At 42.1% G+C, this 17,950-nt stretch overlaps 2 protein-coding genes across 2 annotated transcripts; both read right to left on the bottom strand.

The window, feature by feature from the left end:
- Nucleotides 1–2,242: 2,242 nt before the first annotated feature.
- LOC119726389 (neuromedin-U receptor 1-like) lies at nt 2,243–3,397 on the bottom strand. The gene has a single exon (XM_038198044.1). It carries the CDS (start codon nt 3,395–3,397, stop codon nt 2,243–2,245), a length of 1,155 nt encoding a protein of 384 aa, XP_038053972.1.
- Nucleotides 3,398–6,488: 3,091 nt separating this feature from the next.
- Nucleotides 6,489–8,306, bottom strand: LOC119727011. The gene is made up of 2 exons (XM_038198894.1): nt 8,078–8,306; nt 6,489–7,669 (listed from the first exon to the last, which is right to left on the bottom strand). The coding sequence occupies exons 1-2, from the start codon at nt 8,165–8,167 to the stop codon at nt 7,304–7,306; spliced, it is 456 nt and encodes a 151-aa protein (XP_038054822.1). The 5' UTR covers nt 8,168–8,306; the 3' UTR covers nt 6,489–7,303.
- Nucleotides 8,307–17,950: the final 9,644 nt, after the last annotated feature.

The following is a 17,950-nucleotide window of genomic DNA, read 5'->3' as shown; positions in this document are numbered from 1 at the left end:
CGGGGATTTCAGGCCGTAATGCCCCTTTAACTAATGGACAACATCAGACATATTTTTTTGGTTTTAATCCGCACTATCAAACACATATGCCGCGCCCAAGACTCAGTGGAACTCTAACATCCCACTGCCCCTACGGCCAATAATGGCTATGGGTACCTTTGCCTTTACCTTTTATCAAACACACAACTATGGAGTCTTTGGTTGAGTAACGGACGATACTTTGAGACACACACCGCACTTGTTTATTTGTATCAATCATCAATCATCGATTTTTTTATTTTGCAACTACTAAATTAAAACCCACTCATCGCAGTTGTTTGTAAAGTCCTTCTTGGCCATCAACCACCCCATCAAAGCTCACTACGCCGTGCACGGCCTTTCAATTGAGGCCAATGTATGCATCAGGAACCGGACTATTCATTATTCACTTTTGTCCGCAGGAAAACAAGTCCAATAGCGTCCACCTAAAACAAACATAGGCAGGCTGGCTGCCTTGCCACGTCCATACATCACAGTAAGTACAACATGATTGAAGGTGTATAGATCTCTCACAGTGTGCCAACGTAATTTTGCTTAGTAACTCAGGAATTCGATTACACTGCTGATGAATCAACCCTGGAGTGGGAATTCATCAAGGGACATTTTGCAATCTGAAAACGTTACCAAGTGCGGTTTTGATCGTCAAAACGAGCGGCACACGATGTAAGTTCCATACATTGTTTGATGCATTTAAAAACCAGATTGTCGAGTGAAAGAAACTTGATTGGTGACGTTCAAGCCCCCTGTAGCTCTAGCTTAGCGAATTATTCAAGCAGCTGTTTCCCCCAGTGTTGACTGGGGAACCAGCAGTTGTTGTGATTTTATATTTAGGGGCGGGAATCAGACATATGCTAGTCCTGCAAACAATTTGCATACATAATGTATTCCTAATTGATTACCCGTTAACTGGTCCCGCTACATTTGAAGTACGAAGGTTGAATGGAGGGACCGGGAACCAGTATGCCCCCTATGTTGACAAGAAAAAGCCATTGCTGCATTATTGTCGTGTCGAAACATAACTTCTTTTCAAATTTTGAAAAAAAGTTTGAATTTCGAATTTTGAAAAAGGCCCCGATATCACATTATGATAACATTTTAGCTAACATATTTGAAAAAAGTAACTATAAAATGAAAAAAAAAGAAATACTCACAACAACTAACAACCGCAACCTTCATACGCATTGATTACTATGTTAGTTAGAGATACATGCATTGGAACTTTTCTTTTCTACATTTTTCTTCCGTTTGAAGCCACATGTGCTCAAAATCTTAAGAAGGGTGCACAACAAACTTGTTGGAGTTTCAGCTCAGTAGATATTGTTTGAGAACACATCGAAAATGTATGCACAATCTTTGTGGTCTCGTGACTAGATTCCATTGTAAATGAAGGCACGTATAAAACTTCGCAGCATATTTTCTAAACCACCTTCAATAATTGTTTTATTCCGATACCGTTTCAGGCGGAATAACGCCGTAGGGTATTTGTTACTAGTCCTATCTTCGTTTTGAGCAAGGATTAACTCGTCAAATAGGTAGGTAACTGGGTAACTGCAAATGCTTCTACGTGGCTTTAGGTATGTGAGCGGAGGGCTCAGTTTGCAAGTTTGCAGTCTCATCACACTCATACTAGCGATCCTTGTATAAGTTGTATAACTATTTATGAAATTTTTTTCCCACGCGTGGCATCTTTGTGGAACTCATTGTTTGAGGCTTGGTATCCTTCATTGCTGTGACTTCATCAGTCTTTTAAGAGAATTTCTTTTCCATCTGAAAAGGTAAATCTGTTCTTCGCTTTCGTTAAATGTTCTTTCTGTCCTCCTTCTAGCCCTTCACCTTTAGTAGCTTTCTACACGGTAATGGACTACTTCCATTTAGGAATTGGTCATCAACATTGTAGAGTTGACCCCAGATCTGAGTCAAACGTTTTGGCAAAGGTGAGGTTATTTATAAGCAAGTCTAATTCACAAGTGACAGTCAGGCAGATAGGTACAAAGAGTAGACTGGGCTGACCTTCTGGGACCAACAACATGTTTTGTGAGAGCATGGAGGTAGGAATAAAAGGCGTTAGCATGAAAATCCCCCTGGTTCTAATCCCGATTCCCACCTCCATGGTGAGAGGCATGTAATATTTTGTTCCGTAGTTTGGGAGGTCGATAATCTCACAGAACTTGTGAATTTTGAATCTCGACGTCGTCCAACTTGCTTAGCGTGGATTGCTTTGGTGGTTGGATTCAAAAGCTGTACGTGAGGTAACTTGACGTCGACGTGTCTCTGGTTGATTTGCGGGTTCGACTTTCCTTCGAGAGCAAGGGCAAAGAGCCAGACGGAAAGCTTTCCGGTAGCGCGAATTGGCCGCGTTGTAAACCAGCGGATTGATACAAGAGTTGAGGTACACGAATGAACGCATCACTTGGGCCAGAATAAGATGCTGTTCCCTGTTCAGGATCGGTGATTCGGGCCTAATGAGTCCCGATAGCATCGTTGAGAAAGATGTGATCTCCCAGGGCGCAAGACAGAGGAAAGACACCACACCATTCAGGAGCAGCATTCGAGATACTTGGTGCCGGACATGGGCTTGACGGCGCGATACAGCCCGGGAAAATGTTGGTTCCTCGTTCCCTGGTTTCGTGCGGTTTAGCTGCTTGTTGATCTTTGCAAAAAGCACGGCGTTGATGACCAGAGTTATAAAGAAGGGCAATGTTTGTGCCCCGTTGACGGCGTTGACGGCAGCTTCGTTCAGCCCCGCACAGAATCCCACCGTGCGAGGATAGGTCGAGTAGCGAGGAGCGTCGGGCCAAATAACGCAGGACGTGTCAAAGACGCTTGTTCCCGGAACGAGGCAGCCGGCGTATAGCAGTGATACGCACCATCCTGTGGCAAGGTGTACAGCTGCGCGCCGCCAGCTACGGGCCAAACGGTGCCGTACGGGTCGGCAGATGGCCTGATACCTCTCGATAGAAATCAGGGTCACTACGGTGAGGGATGCCAAGCTGGCTGTATCAGAGGTGAAGTACACGAGAATACAGCCAGCTTTACCCAGGGTGAATTGGTCGTCCAACACGCGAGACGCCATGTATCGACCGAGTTTATCTAGTGAACTGACTGACAGGTAGAGTAAGTCGGCCACGGCCAAGTTGACCAAGTACAGATTGACGATAGTACGCATCCACCGAACGCGGAAAACTACGAATAAGAATGTTCCGTTAGAGAACAGGCCAAGCAGAAGTAGGAAAGGCAAGACGACAGTCAAAAGGGGAATATGGGCAACCGGGTACTCCCATTTTAATGCATCTGCTTCATCGGTTAGGTTAAGCACGTCTTTCACAGTGTTAGGGTCGCATGTCATCGCGTCGGCCATGGCGAATCAAAAGTACTGAAATGATGTAAAACCAGTGCTTGCTCGTACCTTTGATGAGGAGCCTTATATCTTGAGGAGTCGCCAATAAATCACCGGATGATCATTTATTGACCCGATTACTTGATCTGTCAGAAACATTAACAGACAATGACAAGTTTAACTTTTCGAGTACTCATTCAGGCGCTAGGCGCCATCAACTGTGTTTGAGTTACATGTCCCGACATTAATCAATCATTCGAGAGTATTTGATAAATTCTCTTTCCAAATCACAACCAATACGCTTTTTCAATAAGTTTTTGTTGCCGAAGGCTCGACGCAGACTCTTATACTGAGTGCAAAGTGTTTTCTAGTACAGTGAGCCATGGAAAATTAATTTTTATTTCCTGAACATCTTCAGTTTAATTGGCATAACATCTCATAATTTAATTCTTCACGTTATAGGATGGCCCAAGTTAATCAATCCTCGCACAATATCCAAATGAAGCAAAATCAGTCCTCATACAGACATGCTTTTATGTTTGAAAACTATGCAGAAGGACGAACTTTTCGTGAATTCTTTGTGTTTTGTATAGACTGTGAAGTGGAACTGAATTGTTGGGAAATTCGGGTTTGAAACGGTCTGTAGAAAATTCCATCTTCTGAATGTCTTTATGTCGCTATCACCGACGATACAATCGCTTTTCTTATTAAAAATTAAGTCAGAAGGACTGTTTTTCTTAATACGCTGCCATACGTTTTTCCATTCTCTGCAACTCAAGTCCAATTCGCCATACTGAAAGTTTATGCAATTACTGTCATTCAAACAATAAGTTACGAATGGTAATAACCACAGATACATGCATGACGTTTTGACACCTTCGGTGTCACCATGGAGCTAGCTCACACAGTTGTTTCGTTTTTGTGATGCAGGAATTTCATGACATTGAGTAACAAAAGCGACCATATAAACTTCAGTGAGCCATGACGTTCGTACCCATAATGAACAACAAATCAGCCCCGCCTAATTTCCTGTTTCCAGTCGTCTTCAAAACTTCGCAGCTCGCACACGATCCAACCGTATTATGTTGATCCATTTTAGCTTATTCAACAGACAGACCCATACTTGCAAAAAACTCCAATTTACAAGATATACTCACCAACATGAAACTTCGACGTTCACCTTGCCAGTTGAAGATGTTGTTATGAAAAAAACCCCACTTATTCTTGCTTCTCTTTCCTATGATTATTGGGAAATGCAACCTTTCCCTTACCGTCCGCAATCATCATTATTCTCGCCTTGCGGAGCCGTTCAATAACAACATAGCACTTTCTATTCTGGGGCATATCTCAATCCAACGTTTCTAAGGAAATATTACACGTGCCAAATTGCCATTATCGGGTTTCCGTCAGCCACGTTTGAAGTCGAAAGACGAAAACCGTGCAAGATAAGTTTGCCATTAACAGTACAGTGACATTAGGCCTGTATCAATGGTTTTCGTGTCACATGGTGCACCCAACCATCCAAAATGTCAATGCCACTTTGGAGATGGCGGTTTAAAAGCCTGTTAGATTTTAAAAGCATTCAATTTTTAGCAAACAAAGCAACGATACCAGTCACGTCTGCAAGTAACCTAATAACTTTATTGACCATTCAACAATCTTGTTTCATAGTGCATTTCTCGTGTCTTTATTTATTAGTATACCTAAAAGGTTTTTAATGAAATATATAGGAAGATGAAAATGAAAGGGCAAGCGTCATACATGTATAGCCGAACATTATTGACTAAATTTATGCCTTGTATATTTTGTATAGGATACCTAAAAGTTTTTTTTATGAAATAAAGAAAGACAAAAATAAAAGGGGAAAACTTAACATTCATAAATGAACATTAATACATTAATTCAAAAAGAGGTATATAACATTGGACTAATCAGAAAAAATATATTGGAATAATCGGAAGGAAAAATATGTATGAAGGAAGCTGACAACGGCAGCAACAAAACTGATAAGATTAAAATATAAGACAAAGGCAATATTTGACATCTCAGGATAGCACTGCCTAAAGTAAAAAGTCTAAACACACGTTCATGCATGAGTTGACTTGATGACAAGTCGTTAGATAATCGTATTTTCAACTCAATTACAAACAGAATAAAGCGATTTTAGGGTGTAATTTCGTCCCAAATAATTCTCTCTGAAATGCGAGTTTAGAGACCGGTTCAGAGCTGGGACCCTTCATAACTACAAACACTCAAGGTGCAGGGGCATAAAAACTTTATAACATGAGACAACAATGACATTATGCAAACTGTCATCTGGCCTGCCTAGGTAATTTTGTGCTATTAACTGGTCTGCACCAAACAGGCCACGTAAGAACTGACTGATAGGGCGCCTTCTCAATAGCGCTGTAACCATAGTGTAGTCGCCCCTTGAGACACTCATTATGATATATTACCGGCGACAGTTGTAGTGTCCAACAAAAATGGTTGTACAGCATCCAGTGACAGTGGGTTCAGTTCACTGCCCCACAGTAAAAATGACAACAATGACAGCTTACAAAAAATCGTTGTCACAGCGAAGTAAAAAAAGCAGATCAGCCGGGACAAACTGCTTCTCACGCAAAGTGTTCGTTCTCCACACTGGTGCTCAAATCAAACTTTCAAAAAGCACCCAAAAATACTTATTCACAGGATTAAACACAGGTATGTCTTCACAAATGTGTAGTTCTAAGGCCAAAAAAAAATAAGTACGTTTCTGGTATGGAGCTTGCCCAAAAAGTAGTGCGGCGACGCGGCTTTTGTTTTTTTGTACCTGATTTTTTTGCCTCAAATGTCGGCTGATGACTGCAAATGGTGCCCGACTATACTTAGTGCAAATACATGGGAGTCCAGAGAAGCCACATAAAGCTTATTCTCGATCATAACCCCATCTAAAAATACGTTAAAATTGTGCAGCAGCAGGATTCCAGTCAAACCAGTGAATTTGGCGATTTTGAGACATCATCTTTCATTAAAAAAAAAACTTTTTCATTTTGCCGACGCGCATGGCTACGGCGACGCGCGCGCATACCAGGAACCGGAGCCTTTTTTTTGGCCTAAAGATTGTAGAGAAAGAGCTAGTAGTGCACTTAATCTAAACGCAATCTCTTTGCACAGGCCAAACGGTCTAAAGAACTTAATGGATATAACCACAATACACGGTTACACTGTAATGCCACTGAAGAACTTTCTAAGAAAGATATACTGGTAATAATTTCTGGACAATTACTACAACATACTGACTGTATAAAACAAATACATTGTAATAAACCTAATCCTATCCAGTCAACATACACATTATACCAAGTTTACAACACACAAAAACATGCCGTTCAACTATTTCTATTTTAAAACGTTAAGAGACAATTTGATTATTAGTGAATTTCGAATCGTAAAATAGCCGGGAAAGCGTAGATGCTTTAAATTGCAAAAGCTCAATTAGGCATACATTATAATTAAAACAGATGCATTGCTATAAACCTAATCGTATCGAGACAACATACACATTATACCTAGTTCACAATACACGAATGCATGCCGTTCCACTATTTCTGTTTTAAAACGTTAAGAGACATTTGACTATTATTGAATTTTGAATAGTAGAATAGCCGGGAAAACGTAGATGTTTTAAAATGCAAAAGCCCGAGAAGGCATAGATTATCTGACATCTTTGTACCGAGGATAAATCCAGCATTTTACATAAACAATAGCCCAGTTTCAAATCTCTGTTCGACTGATATTTCATATCGATTTTTTGAATACGATACACAACTGGCTTTAAGATGAGAACATGCGGTTTCGGGATTAAGTGCAAATACAGCAATGTCATGAACACGCACGTGTTTTCTTTTTCAAATTCGAGTTGTTTTATTAAGTAATTCCATGACTTCAGAGTTTAGTGTCGATCCTGGAAAGGTCCACGTGCCCAACACAAGGCAAATCCCCATCCCCAATGCCTCCTGCAGATCCAGAATTAGTGCTTCGCCCTGATACAGCTGCCAAAGCACAACTGTTTGTGGCGGACTGCTGTTGGACATCCGTCGTGTGTCGGATGAAACGGCAACGGCAAGAACAGGTAATCTTCATCCACTGCTGCCACCACAGCACCCTCACGTTGTCCTTCAGGAGGAACGTCAAACCGACGAGGGCGCCTTGAAGGGAGTTGACAAAGACGGCTAGGTACCAGACGATGACGACGTCGATCAAGTTGGCAGCAAGGAAGAGAGACCAAGTCGCTCCAGTAACCACTATCAGCTGTATGAAGAGGTTCAGAAGATCGATAATATTTGGACCTGTACAGTCGCTATGTGGCAACAAACACAATTGACCGATTTAATGTTGCCGTTTCCGGATGTTAGCCGGTGTGCACTGTCGCCACAAAAATATCGTTTTTTCAAAGGGGAAATGTTAATACTTTCAACTCGATTCAACTAATTTCACAGGGAAGTGCCTCTTCCAATGAAAATGTTGGCAAATGAGCGACCTTAACAACTCGTTTAATAATTCATTTTTTTTCACAAGCGAATCTGTTATGAAAAAGAATGTGTCACCTCGCGTGCGATCTTACTTTTTGGGGGAGGGGGGTGTGATTTGGTTCAAAGCAACATATTCGTTCCCGATTTAATTTCATAATTAGTCGGTGACCTTGTTGAAATGTCTTACCTTAATGCAGAGTTGAACGTAGGTCTTGCCATCAGTTGCCATTCTTGAAGCAGCTAGCCTTCGGTGGTTTGCAGTCACTGTGTAGATCATGATGACAAGAAACAAACAGTTGACAAGAAGAAGAACAGACAATGGGATGCCAAACACCAACAAAGCATGTGTAGAGTCAACAATCCAGCACTGACTGCCACCATACTCAAGACCAAAAGACGAGTACTCACTGCTCAACTTCGACACCAGGAAACAGACAGCCACAAAGATGGCGGGCAAGCCCCAAGCCACGACGCAGAGCTTTATGACTTTGTTTCCATCACTGCCTTCTTGGAGGAAAGGAGGCCTCATCGATCGCATGCTGTACGCTAAATTACTTGCAAAAACACTCATCCACATAAATGCAGCAAGCCAGGAAAAATGCAACACCACTGCCCGTGCCGTGCACAACCAGGAAACTGATGTTGAACCAGCCACTAATACTACCTGGGAAAGGATAAAGGCAACAATGAGATTCATCAGGATTTTACCGGGTATATTTCGCAAAACTGGGAATCTCAAGTAGGTTATAAGCGTGATGACCAACACAGCAATCGAGCACACGCTGCCTGCAAAACTGAACTCCGAGAGGGTTGTGAGCCACGCTGGGTAAGTAACCGTTTCAGCCCCTGACAGAAAGTTACATATACGAACGGTACCGTCCGGTAACTGCCACACATCACTTGCATTGAAGGAGCTCCCAGAGGCCTTGTGAACAAAGATGAAGTCTGTGCCAGCACCCGAGATTAGAAAATCACTTTGGTCAAATGTGAGAACAGAGCAGCCACTCTCAATGAATGGGTCGCATAAAGTCAAGTACACGTTCCTCGACCGAGTTTCATTTGTTAACTCATACTTCGTAATATGAACGAACCCACTGTCCTCATATATAAAGCCGCTGATGTTGACATAGAAAGCACCATCAGCGTACTCAATCTCGCTTACTTCCACATTTTGCTGGTTGAGCCCCTCACAGACTAATCCTTTGGACGCATTGATGCCAGCACTCAATGCCACCAGAAGCAGTGATGCTGTTGGACTACATGCCAACACCGATTGCGTGGCGAAGAACTGGTCCAAGGTGTCTTGGATGTGTGCTACTACGGATAAATCAACATAGATGGTGGCCTGGTCAGACAAATTACCCAGTAGGTTGTGGCTCGAAGCATTCTCAATGCCTGGTAAGGTGACAAGTTGTTGCCAACAGTCAGTTGATGTTTTTTGGGTGGTGACCTGGTCCTTTGATTCCACACACTGACCCATCTGCAACACTCTACCAACAGGGCAGGTCAGGTTTCTGCACACGCCAATGAAGGGATCGTATTGTTGCCAAAGACTGCATTCACCAATTTTCTCCAAGACCGCGGGTAAATTACCCGAATAGCGACTATCCTCGTTATAAACCGATTGCGTAGTGAAATCAAATAGGAGCTTAAATGAAACGGTAGGAAAATTCAATCCTCGTTCCAGGTAGTCACAATTTAAACGATTGAGTCCTATTCGCTGTAAAGATTCGCAGTATGCGCAGTAGACATTTTTGTAGGCCATGATATCATCCTTAAGAGACCTGGCAAGGAACAGAAGGGACGTATGGTTGCCACAAAGTGCAATTTGGGTTTCTGTGGCATTGGTGGTTTCCGGGCAACTGTCGACGAAATTGTTAAAGCAGTGGTGTGGATGAGTAAGCATGGATGTAGGGGGAACTGCCTCAATGCCTGTGCAGGTATCCAACTTGGGCTTGCCACCGTGGTAGACGGAGATGGTCTCTCCCTCCGCAGGCTCGCAGTCCCACAGTCTGATGTTCCAGGCTACCGGATCAGTGACGTGGTGACAGATAGCGCAATAGACGTTCTTGAAGACAATATCATCTGGTCCATTAACCAAAAGCGTCAGGAATCTCTGAAATCGGGCCAATGTCTCATTTTCGCAGTTTTGTCTTATGTCGTCCATGGGCCAATCTAATGGACACTGTCCAACTGCCAGATAGCTGACCTTATTGTCTGGATCGTAAGGGGGAACACAGGCCATATGAGGCGAGAAATCATAGCGGCTTGCCCAGGGATCAGTGCCGTTGGCGCAGTGGTCCAAGTAGTCAATGCAACAGTCACCATACACGACACAGTTGGTGTCACATTGACAGTTAAACCTTTTCACAGGTACACCGTTGAGGAAATAATCATCGCCACAGTCCGGTGCGCAGTGAGTCTTTTCACGTGCACAGAAATCTTCGATAGCCGTCGAGGCCACTGGAGAATAATATAAGGTGATGAAGGTTTAATGGAATTGGAATAAATTTGCACTGTGACCTGAATGCACCCCACACACCCCTGCCGACGCCCATGTTTTTAAATGTGCATTCAATTGACAGCAATATGAATTCGCACCTAATTTTTTTTTTTGGGGGGGATGCTTTTCCGCTATGGGTACATGACCCGACTCGTCTCGAGTCACTGCGAGCAAATGACTCGACTCGACTCGAGTCCTTAATCAGAAGACTCGACTCAAGCAAAGGCTAATAAGACTCGAGTCCCCAAAACATAAACGAAACTTTCCAAAACAAATATTTGCAATGACTTACGGTTCAAAACGTAGGCCTATGTTCAAGTCACTTTCGAATACAGTACGCTACAGCGGCTGCTTGTCGTGTACCAACATACATGTCAAAGACTCCCACCTTGTAGTTCTGGAACGCATAAAATACTATCCAGGAACCGGACTTAAAACACATTTTCCAATTCGCGGTTTCATCAGTGGCTTTGGGCGACTTCTTATTAATCTCTTGGATTCAAACGCAGGCAAAATTAAGCCCTCCTTTTAAAAACATAATATATACATGCCCACTTTTAAATAATATAACCAGAAACAGTTTTGTATAACGCAGTTTGGTTTTGATGCTGTCAGCGATCGGCGAAACAATTCTTGACCCGAAGTTAAACCAGATAGCCTGACTGATAGTGATACAAATGACTTTCGCTTGTCTTGTGACTCGAATCGTCTCGAGCTCAATATGTGACTCGACTTGACTCAAATCGACTCGACCACACACTGTGACTCGACTCGACCTTCTTGACCTAATGACTCAATCGACTCGAGTCTCTTCTTTAAAAGGACTCGACCCGACTCCAGTCACAAAAAATAATCAGTAACTCATTACAACTTTGTCCCAGGTGTAGACCAGTGTAAGTCAAGAATGATAGTCGGCGAGGGACTAATTAAGTTAGTGAGTCATTAAAGTCAGATACACAGAGGACACAAGGCGTGCTCTCTCTGGCACCAGTAAACATCTGTTTTCAAATTTGAGCGTCTGCAGCCCTAACAAACAAATAGGTCTCATATTTTGGTTTGCTTTTGCACCTGTAATGCACAAAAAGAGCCGCCCGTATTATTGTTTGCGTTTGTCGTCTCTGGCAAAAGTGCAAAACTACTTATTTCCAAAGAGAGTATTCACCTTACTCAAGTAAATACTTACTCCATTCAAATGAGAACAAGACGAACTAGAGTAAAATTCGTTCACTGAAATTGCTAAATCGAGTTTTCACTTCTGTTTTCACTCGAATTTTCACTAAATTGTCTAGTCCCCAATTGTGCTCCCTGCAGGAAATTATTAGTAGGATAACGTTTTGCATTACTAGAAATTCGTGGGCATGTAAAATTCGTCAGCATGGGGACAGCGGCGTTTTGAGAAACGATAAAGTCTTACCAGGTTGAACGAAGCAGCCAAGGTGGTAAAACGCAGCAGATAAGCCTATTAAGAACAAAAATTGCAACACTGCACTTTTGGAACCTGGTTGAGCCATGGTCTGCACCACAGCACTCTTGGAACCTGGTCGAGCCATGGTCTGCACCACAGCACTCTTGCAACTTGGTCGAGCCATGATTTGCACCACATCACTCTTGGAACATGATCGAGCCATGGTCTGCACCACAGCGCTCTTGAAACCTGGTCGAGCCATGGTCTGCACCACAACACACTTGGAACCTGATCGAGCCATGGTCTGCACCACAGCACTCTTGGAACCTGCACGAGCCATGGTCTGCACCACAGCACTCTTGGAACTTGGTCGAGCCATGGTCTGCACCACAGCACTCTTGGAACCTGCACGAGCCATGGTCTGCACCACAGCACTCTTGGAACCTGGTCGAGCCATGGTCTGCACCACAGCACTCTTGGAACTTGGTCGAGCCATTGTCAGCAACATCAGTGTATTACCTGATGTAAGCAGTGTACTACGTATTACCTAACTACTTATAGGAACAAACAGTGCTGTCACTGTATGAAACAAAAGCGTTGTGGCTGTACGTCAGTTCTCCGTAGCGTATTTTAAGAAGCTCTAGTTTTTATATTTCCTTTGAACGTGACTCGTCTGCATCTTCAGTCTTGAAAGTCCTGTTCGTGAGAATAGGTCCTTGGTCAGCAGAAACGATTGGGAACCTGTCGCCCGCAGTTATTAGTTGATATATTCGCCTGCTTCGATACCCCGCTCGTCGCTTCAACTGAACCACCCGGGGATTTTCTATCAAATAACTGGTGATTAAAAGAATGGACAATAATCTTAGCCCCATGATGTCCAGTATGCAAGATCATCATTACCTGACGAATTTGAAAAAAAAATGTCATTATTTTGACAAATATAGAACGTTTGAGCCTGAAGTGACACATCTCAACACCGAACGGTAAGATTGCCATGGAGCGGACTGCAAGTTTGGCGGTTTAGTTGCCAATGTTATTACTCCTGCCGACACTATGTTTTCATTGTGTAACCGGGGCGAGTGCGAATGAAATGAATAGCTACAATTGTCCACTCTCCGTAAAAACGAGCGGTTACCACTACTGAAACTTTTGAATAGGATAGAATGCGGGTGTGGAAGCAAGATTTCTGGTTGTCTCTGTATACAAATGGTTTCATTACAACAGATTCGATATTATTGCAAAAATATGGAGACAATGAAATATATACAGCGTGTCCCCCAAAAAATGTCCCTCTCATAGACCACAGAATAATTACCAAAATCAAGTTTTATACTCAATTTAAGTTTACATATTTAGAAAGCCCACTTAATTGTGTAGTTCCTGTGAAAATTTCAAAGGTCTCGCTTCATTGGTTTTTAAATACACAGGCTTTTATGTAACAGCAGTGCTTTCGGGCCCATTCCAAGTTTGATAAAAAGAAATGCGCACTACAGACATACCATACCTTATTCCATGCTTCACTATTATTTCAACAACTGTGTTCTTGTTTTTGTTATTAAGTAACTAAAGTCAAGTTCATTTACTTTTTTTAAATGAAATCTAATCAAAGTTCAGTTCCACTGGTCGTGTTTGCTTTCACAGGGTGTGTTCCACTTATGGTTTGTTCTTCAATGTCCAGCTTGTAAACCTTTATTGTCTTCCTGCACATCCTTCCACCTGCAAACTTGGAATGGGCTGAAAAGCACTGCTGTTACATAATAGACTGTGTATTCAAAACCAATGAAGCGAGACCAATGAAATTTTCACAGAAGTTACAAAATTAAATGGGCTTTCTTAATCTGAACACTAAATTGAGAATAATACTTGATTTTGGAATTAATTTAGCAGTCTATCAGAGGGACATTTTTTTGGGACACGCTGTATATGTACATTATGTAGGGGTGGTCCTTGGAACAAGTAAAAATCGATTAGATTTTGGGAGTGATCCGGATCTGGGTCTGGATGTAGGTTTTGTTTTAAGTATGCTTTATCATAGCGAGTATTTCTTTTGGGTGTACAGTGTAATGACAAGCATGTCCATAGATAATGATGGCGCCCTTCAACACTCGCGGTCATCGCGTCTTGGTCGTTTCCCATTCGGGTATTTCTCACGCCCCGCCGAAGGGTCCCACATTGGCTCAATATGGCGGCGGAGGTTTGTGATCCCTGAGTGCTTTCTAGTTTAAACTATTTCATAACCAAATGTAGAATCGCATAAAAACGTATTTCAAGACACCCCCACCAACCCCCCCAACCCCCCCCCCCCTCCCGAAAGTACAGTGATCAGTGGGTATAACAAAAAGGCATTTTTTTTAAATAATAAATAATAAAACACATGTTGATAAGGGTATGCATAACTAACAACATGCATTAAGACGTCATCACTTGAAACAAAAAACCGCCCTGTATTGTGGTGTGAGTTAAGAGACAATTAGGCGATATGATTTCGGTGTGGCGGCCGTGGGGTCGGCTTAAGAGAACACTGGGTGCATGTGAGTTTGTTTCTGCATTCAATAGGAGGCTTAGAGGACAATAGGGTTCCCAGTTTCCGAGAGGTCCCCAAGTTAGATTCGTGTACAAAACATATTGGAGGTCTTCCTAAAAAGTTAGTGTACAAACAAAAGAGGGACAATGGGGGGTCCCCGATTGCAGGCAAATATACATGCTCTTGTATTGTATTACGCTCGAGGAGAGACAACAACAGGAGCACAAAGGGGCCTTTCATCCTCGGACGACGGTGCCTATTGTCCTCAAATGCCGGTTTGTGCGCTTAGTCTATGGGAAAGGTTTAGATAAGGGAACAAAGGAAAACACAAAGCCAATCCTCGGAAGCATATATAGCAAAACACGACTGTGTGTGTGCATGTGTGTGGGTGCGTTTGTTTATGGTGTGAATCGAGGGCACACACGTGCAACATCATCTTTGAATCGAGGACAGGGTCCAAATCGAGGACGACCTCGATTCAGAATGAATTGCAGTTGATATTTTATTCATTTGATTTCCACATAACTCCTATTTTGACAACGTCATAACATTTTGTATATTGATACCATTTGTGCAAAATGTTGTGTATTTAATGATGGAGTAACTCCAAGTTCAAGTTCGTGTGTAATGTTTGCAGGAAAAGTCTCGGAGAATTACTTTCCAGGACAAAGACACTTGACATAAACAAACGGTTATCGAAGACCAGCCCCATCACGCAGCAAGGTCACAAAACATTAACTTTCTCGAAATGCTCCGAAATTCTATAGCGAATTCATACGTTTTACATTATGGGTCGAAAATTATTACATCATCGGTCGCTTCAGTAATTATATTACGGGACAAATTATTATATTTCACGTTGTAACAAATTGGCTGTTTAGTTTTGTTTTAACAGTTCGTCAACTGCGCCATGAGATAACAACCGAATGAACTTCAGTGCGCGCTACGCATGCATATTTTACAGAACCGAGTGATTTTCGTTTTCACGAAGTAACACCCATCTTTATTTCACCAGTTTAAAAAGCTTTTTAAAAATTTTTTTCTGTAATCCACCAAAAATGCGGATTAATAACATTCCTGTCTAACGTTTTAAAACGTTTCTATCCAATTTGTATTTCCGTAACAGCGTTGTAAATCGTTCGCGCAAGTGTCCGATATTCGCGCACACTTGGGTGTTACTTCGTGAAACCAAATTTTGTCATGTAGATATTTTCACGAAGTAACACTGCAGTGGACTTGGGTGTTACAATGGTTGTCTATCACTGTACTTAAAATACAATATTTTGAGGTCTTTCGTAAAATGAAGTGAATGGCAGCTAGGCCACATTTCACATTTTAGAAAGATATCAGGGACAGGCCGTACGTCAATACGAAGTGAGGGGTGTAATGAGAGAAAATGAGACTTTCTGTTCGATCAATACTAATCACACTTGACGGCAGAATCCAATCACAATTATGACCTCGTTCGAAAAAAAATGTGAGCTGTTAGTAAAAAAAGAAGCTGTTTGTGAAAAGAACCTTTGGTACATCGCAGCAGGATAACTGAATCAATGAGATTTTGATATTGAACGTTCGATTCACGGCCACAATTTCCGAAATGAAAGGTGTCATCACGAAATAATAATATAGCTACAGGGAGCTAATGGAGAAGACTGGGTAACGTCAACAAGGAGTTTCACGGGTTTCTTTACGGCTTTTTGTTGGCCCCAAAGACAGCGGCGTAGCCAGGGTTGTTATGCTAGTGGGAGGGTGTGTGGGAGGGGGAGGGCGGATGTTACAGCGTTTGGGGGCAATTTCATTCGTGCTGAATGGTATATAGACAGGTTTTTTTTCCGCCGCACACCAGGCCTCAGTAAAATCAAAATGTGCCGGGAGGAGGGGGGGGGGGGGGGGGAGGTGGTTTGTAGGACACCATCTTCCCAACGAGAGCGTTGTTCAAAACCGACAACATGATCAATGTATTATCAGTGACAGCTAATGCGTCGGTTAACAAACATTGGATGCCCATCACGTCTAATGAATATACATGTCAAGTTAAAAAAAGTAGAGCAGCCTAGTATTTCGTCCTTGGCAAGGACTTCTTCCGAGGCAAATGACAGAGGAACAGGAGACAAAGAAGTAGGGGGACACACAAGTATGCAGAAGGTGAGGGAACAGAAGTTGTTAGAAGGAAGGAATGATGTTGGGGAACAAAGGAGAGTAATACGTGTAAATGGGAAAGCGGGGCGATAAAACAAGTTGATAAGGAGAGGAGTAAAATTGAGGGGCGGGAGTTTATCTGAAATAAATGACACTTGGAGAAAATAATGGAAACATTAATCGTTGCCTTGTTGGATGTTGAGTCATGTCATCAGATTGACTATTGCGCGTGATTTAAAAGGAACAATTAAAATTTTTCTCCAGTATGTTTTGTCTAGCGAAACTTACCCTTTTACAGACCCAATTCAACACCGATGTTGCTCCGTATCAGTTTTTCCCACAACAGCGAATAGAATTTGCGAGAAAAAAATACGTTCGGCTACCATGCTGTACGTGCCCCTTCTATACATTTTATATAATTATACAAAAAAATCAGTCTTTAGTTGACACCCCGTTTTTGTAATTATACAATCGGTTTCAATGGGAGACTTTTGAGACGTTGGTGGCAGCAAATCCACCGGTCCTTTTCAATTGTTTACGTCATGTTTAAGCTAAAGCGCTCCTGTTCAATACGACGCAAACAATGGAAAAATAGGACCGGTACGTTTGCCGCCACCAACGTCTGAAAAGTCTCCCATTGATTGCTCTTCAGTCCAGCGCAAGGATGTATGAGTGACTCTATTGTGTAGCTCTATAGCCGGTCGAAGTCGATGTAAATCGGCCCTGAGAAAAAAAAAACCATCAAACAGAAATGAAAGATGATGCTCGCAAAAATAGATGCAGTCGGCAACGTGAGTTTTTACTTTTCACATTGCATCAACCCTAACCCCTAGGGTGATTTACTAGGAACCTTTATCACCCTTATAATCCCACAGCATACCCTATCCAACGTAATACAAGTGCGGTACTGATCCTAATAACATATTCCAACCAACCCTGTGTTGGAGTTCGGCTGGCTGGGGACCGTTAATTCTGTCCCTCAAATTTTCCGCTTTTATGCCGGTACTCCGTCTAGACAGTTCGGGTTAATGACATAATTCAGTTATCTGCAATAGTCTTTCAGCTTCACATTTGTGGAATTTGAATTCAGTGGTGCCTTGAAAAAAATCAATTTGTCAGCATAAAACATTGCATACTACGGCCTAAGCGTTATGTTTTGCATAATTTCATACTTTATTTACCATGAAAGCCTTACAATTATGACACTTTTGACGTCAAGATACTTCATGTTGGTTAATGATATAATTTTGTCATCTTCAAAGAGTTCCTCAAGCCCTGTATTTTGGAAAAATAACGCCTTGAAAAATCATTTTGTCGTATTACATGTATGACATTTCCCATAATTACAAAATCTTTGGAATTCCATCAGTTATAGACAGCTTGTTTAATTTGAATAAACGACATAGTTCAGTAATTTTTCAGCATCACATGGACAATTTCAGTGGTACTTTGGAAAAATACTTACAACAATGAATGTGACTAAAGCGTC

Source organism: Patiria miniata, unplaced genomic scaffold, assembly GCF_015706575.1.
Source record: "Patiria miniata isolate m_02_andy unplaced genomic scaffold, ASM1570657v1 HiC_scaffold_2, whole genome shotgun sequence".
Lineage (NCBI taxonomy): Eukaryota > Metazoa > Echinodermata > Asteroidea > Valvatida > Asterinidae > Patiria > Patiria miniata.
This window is presented reverse-complemented; position numbering and strand designations above follow the sequence as displayed.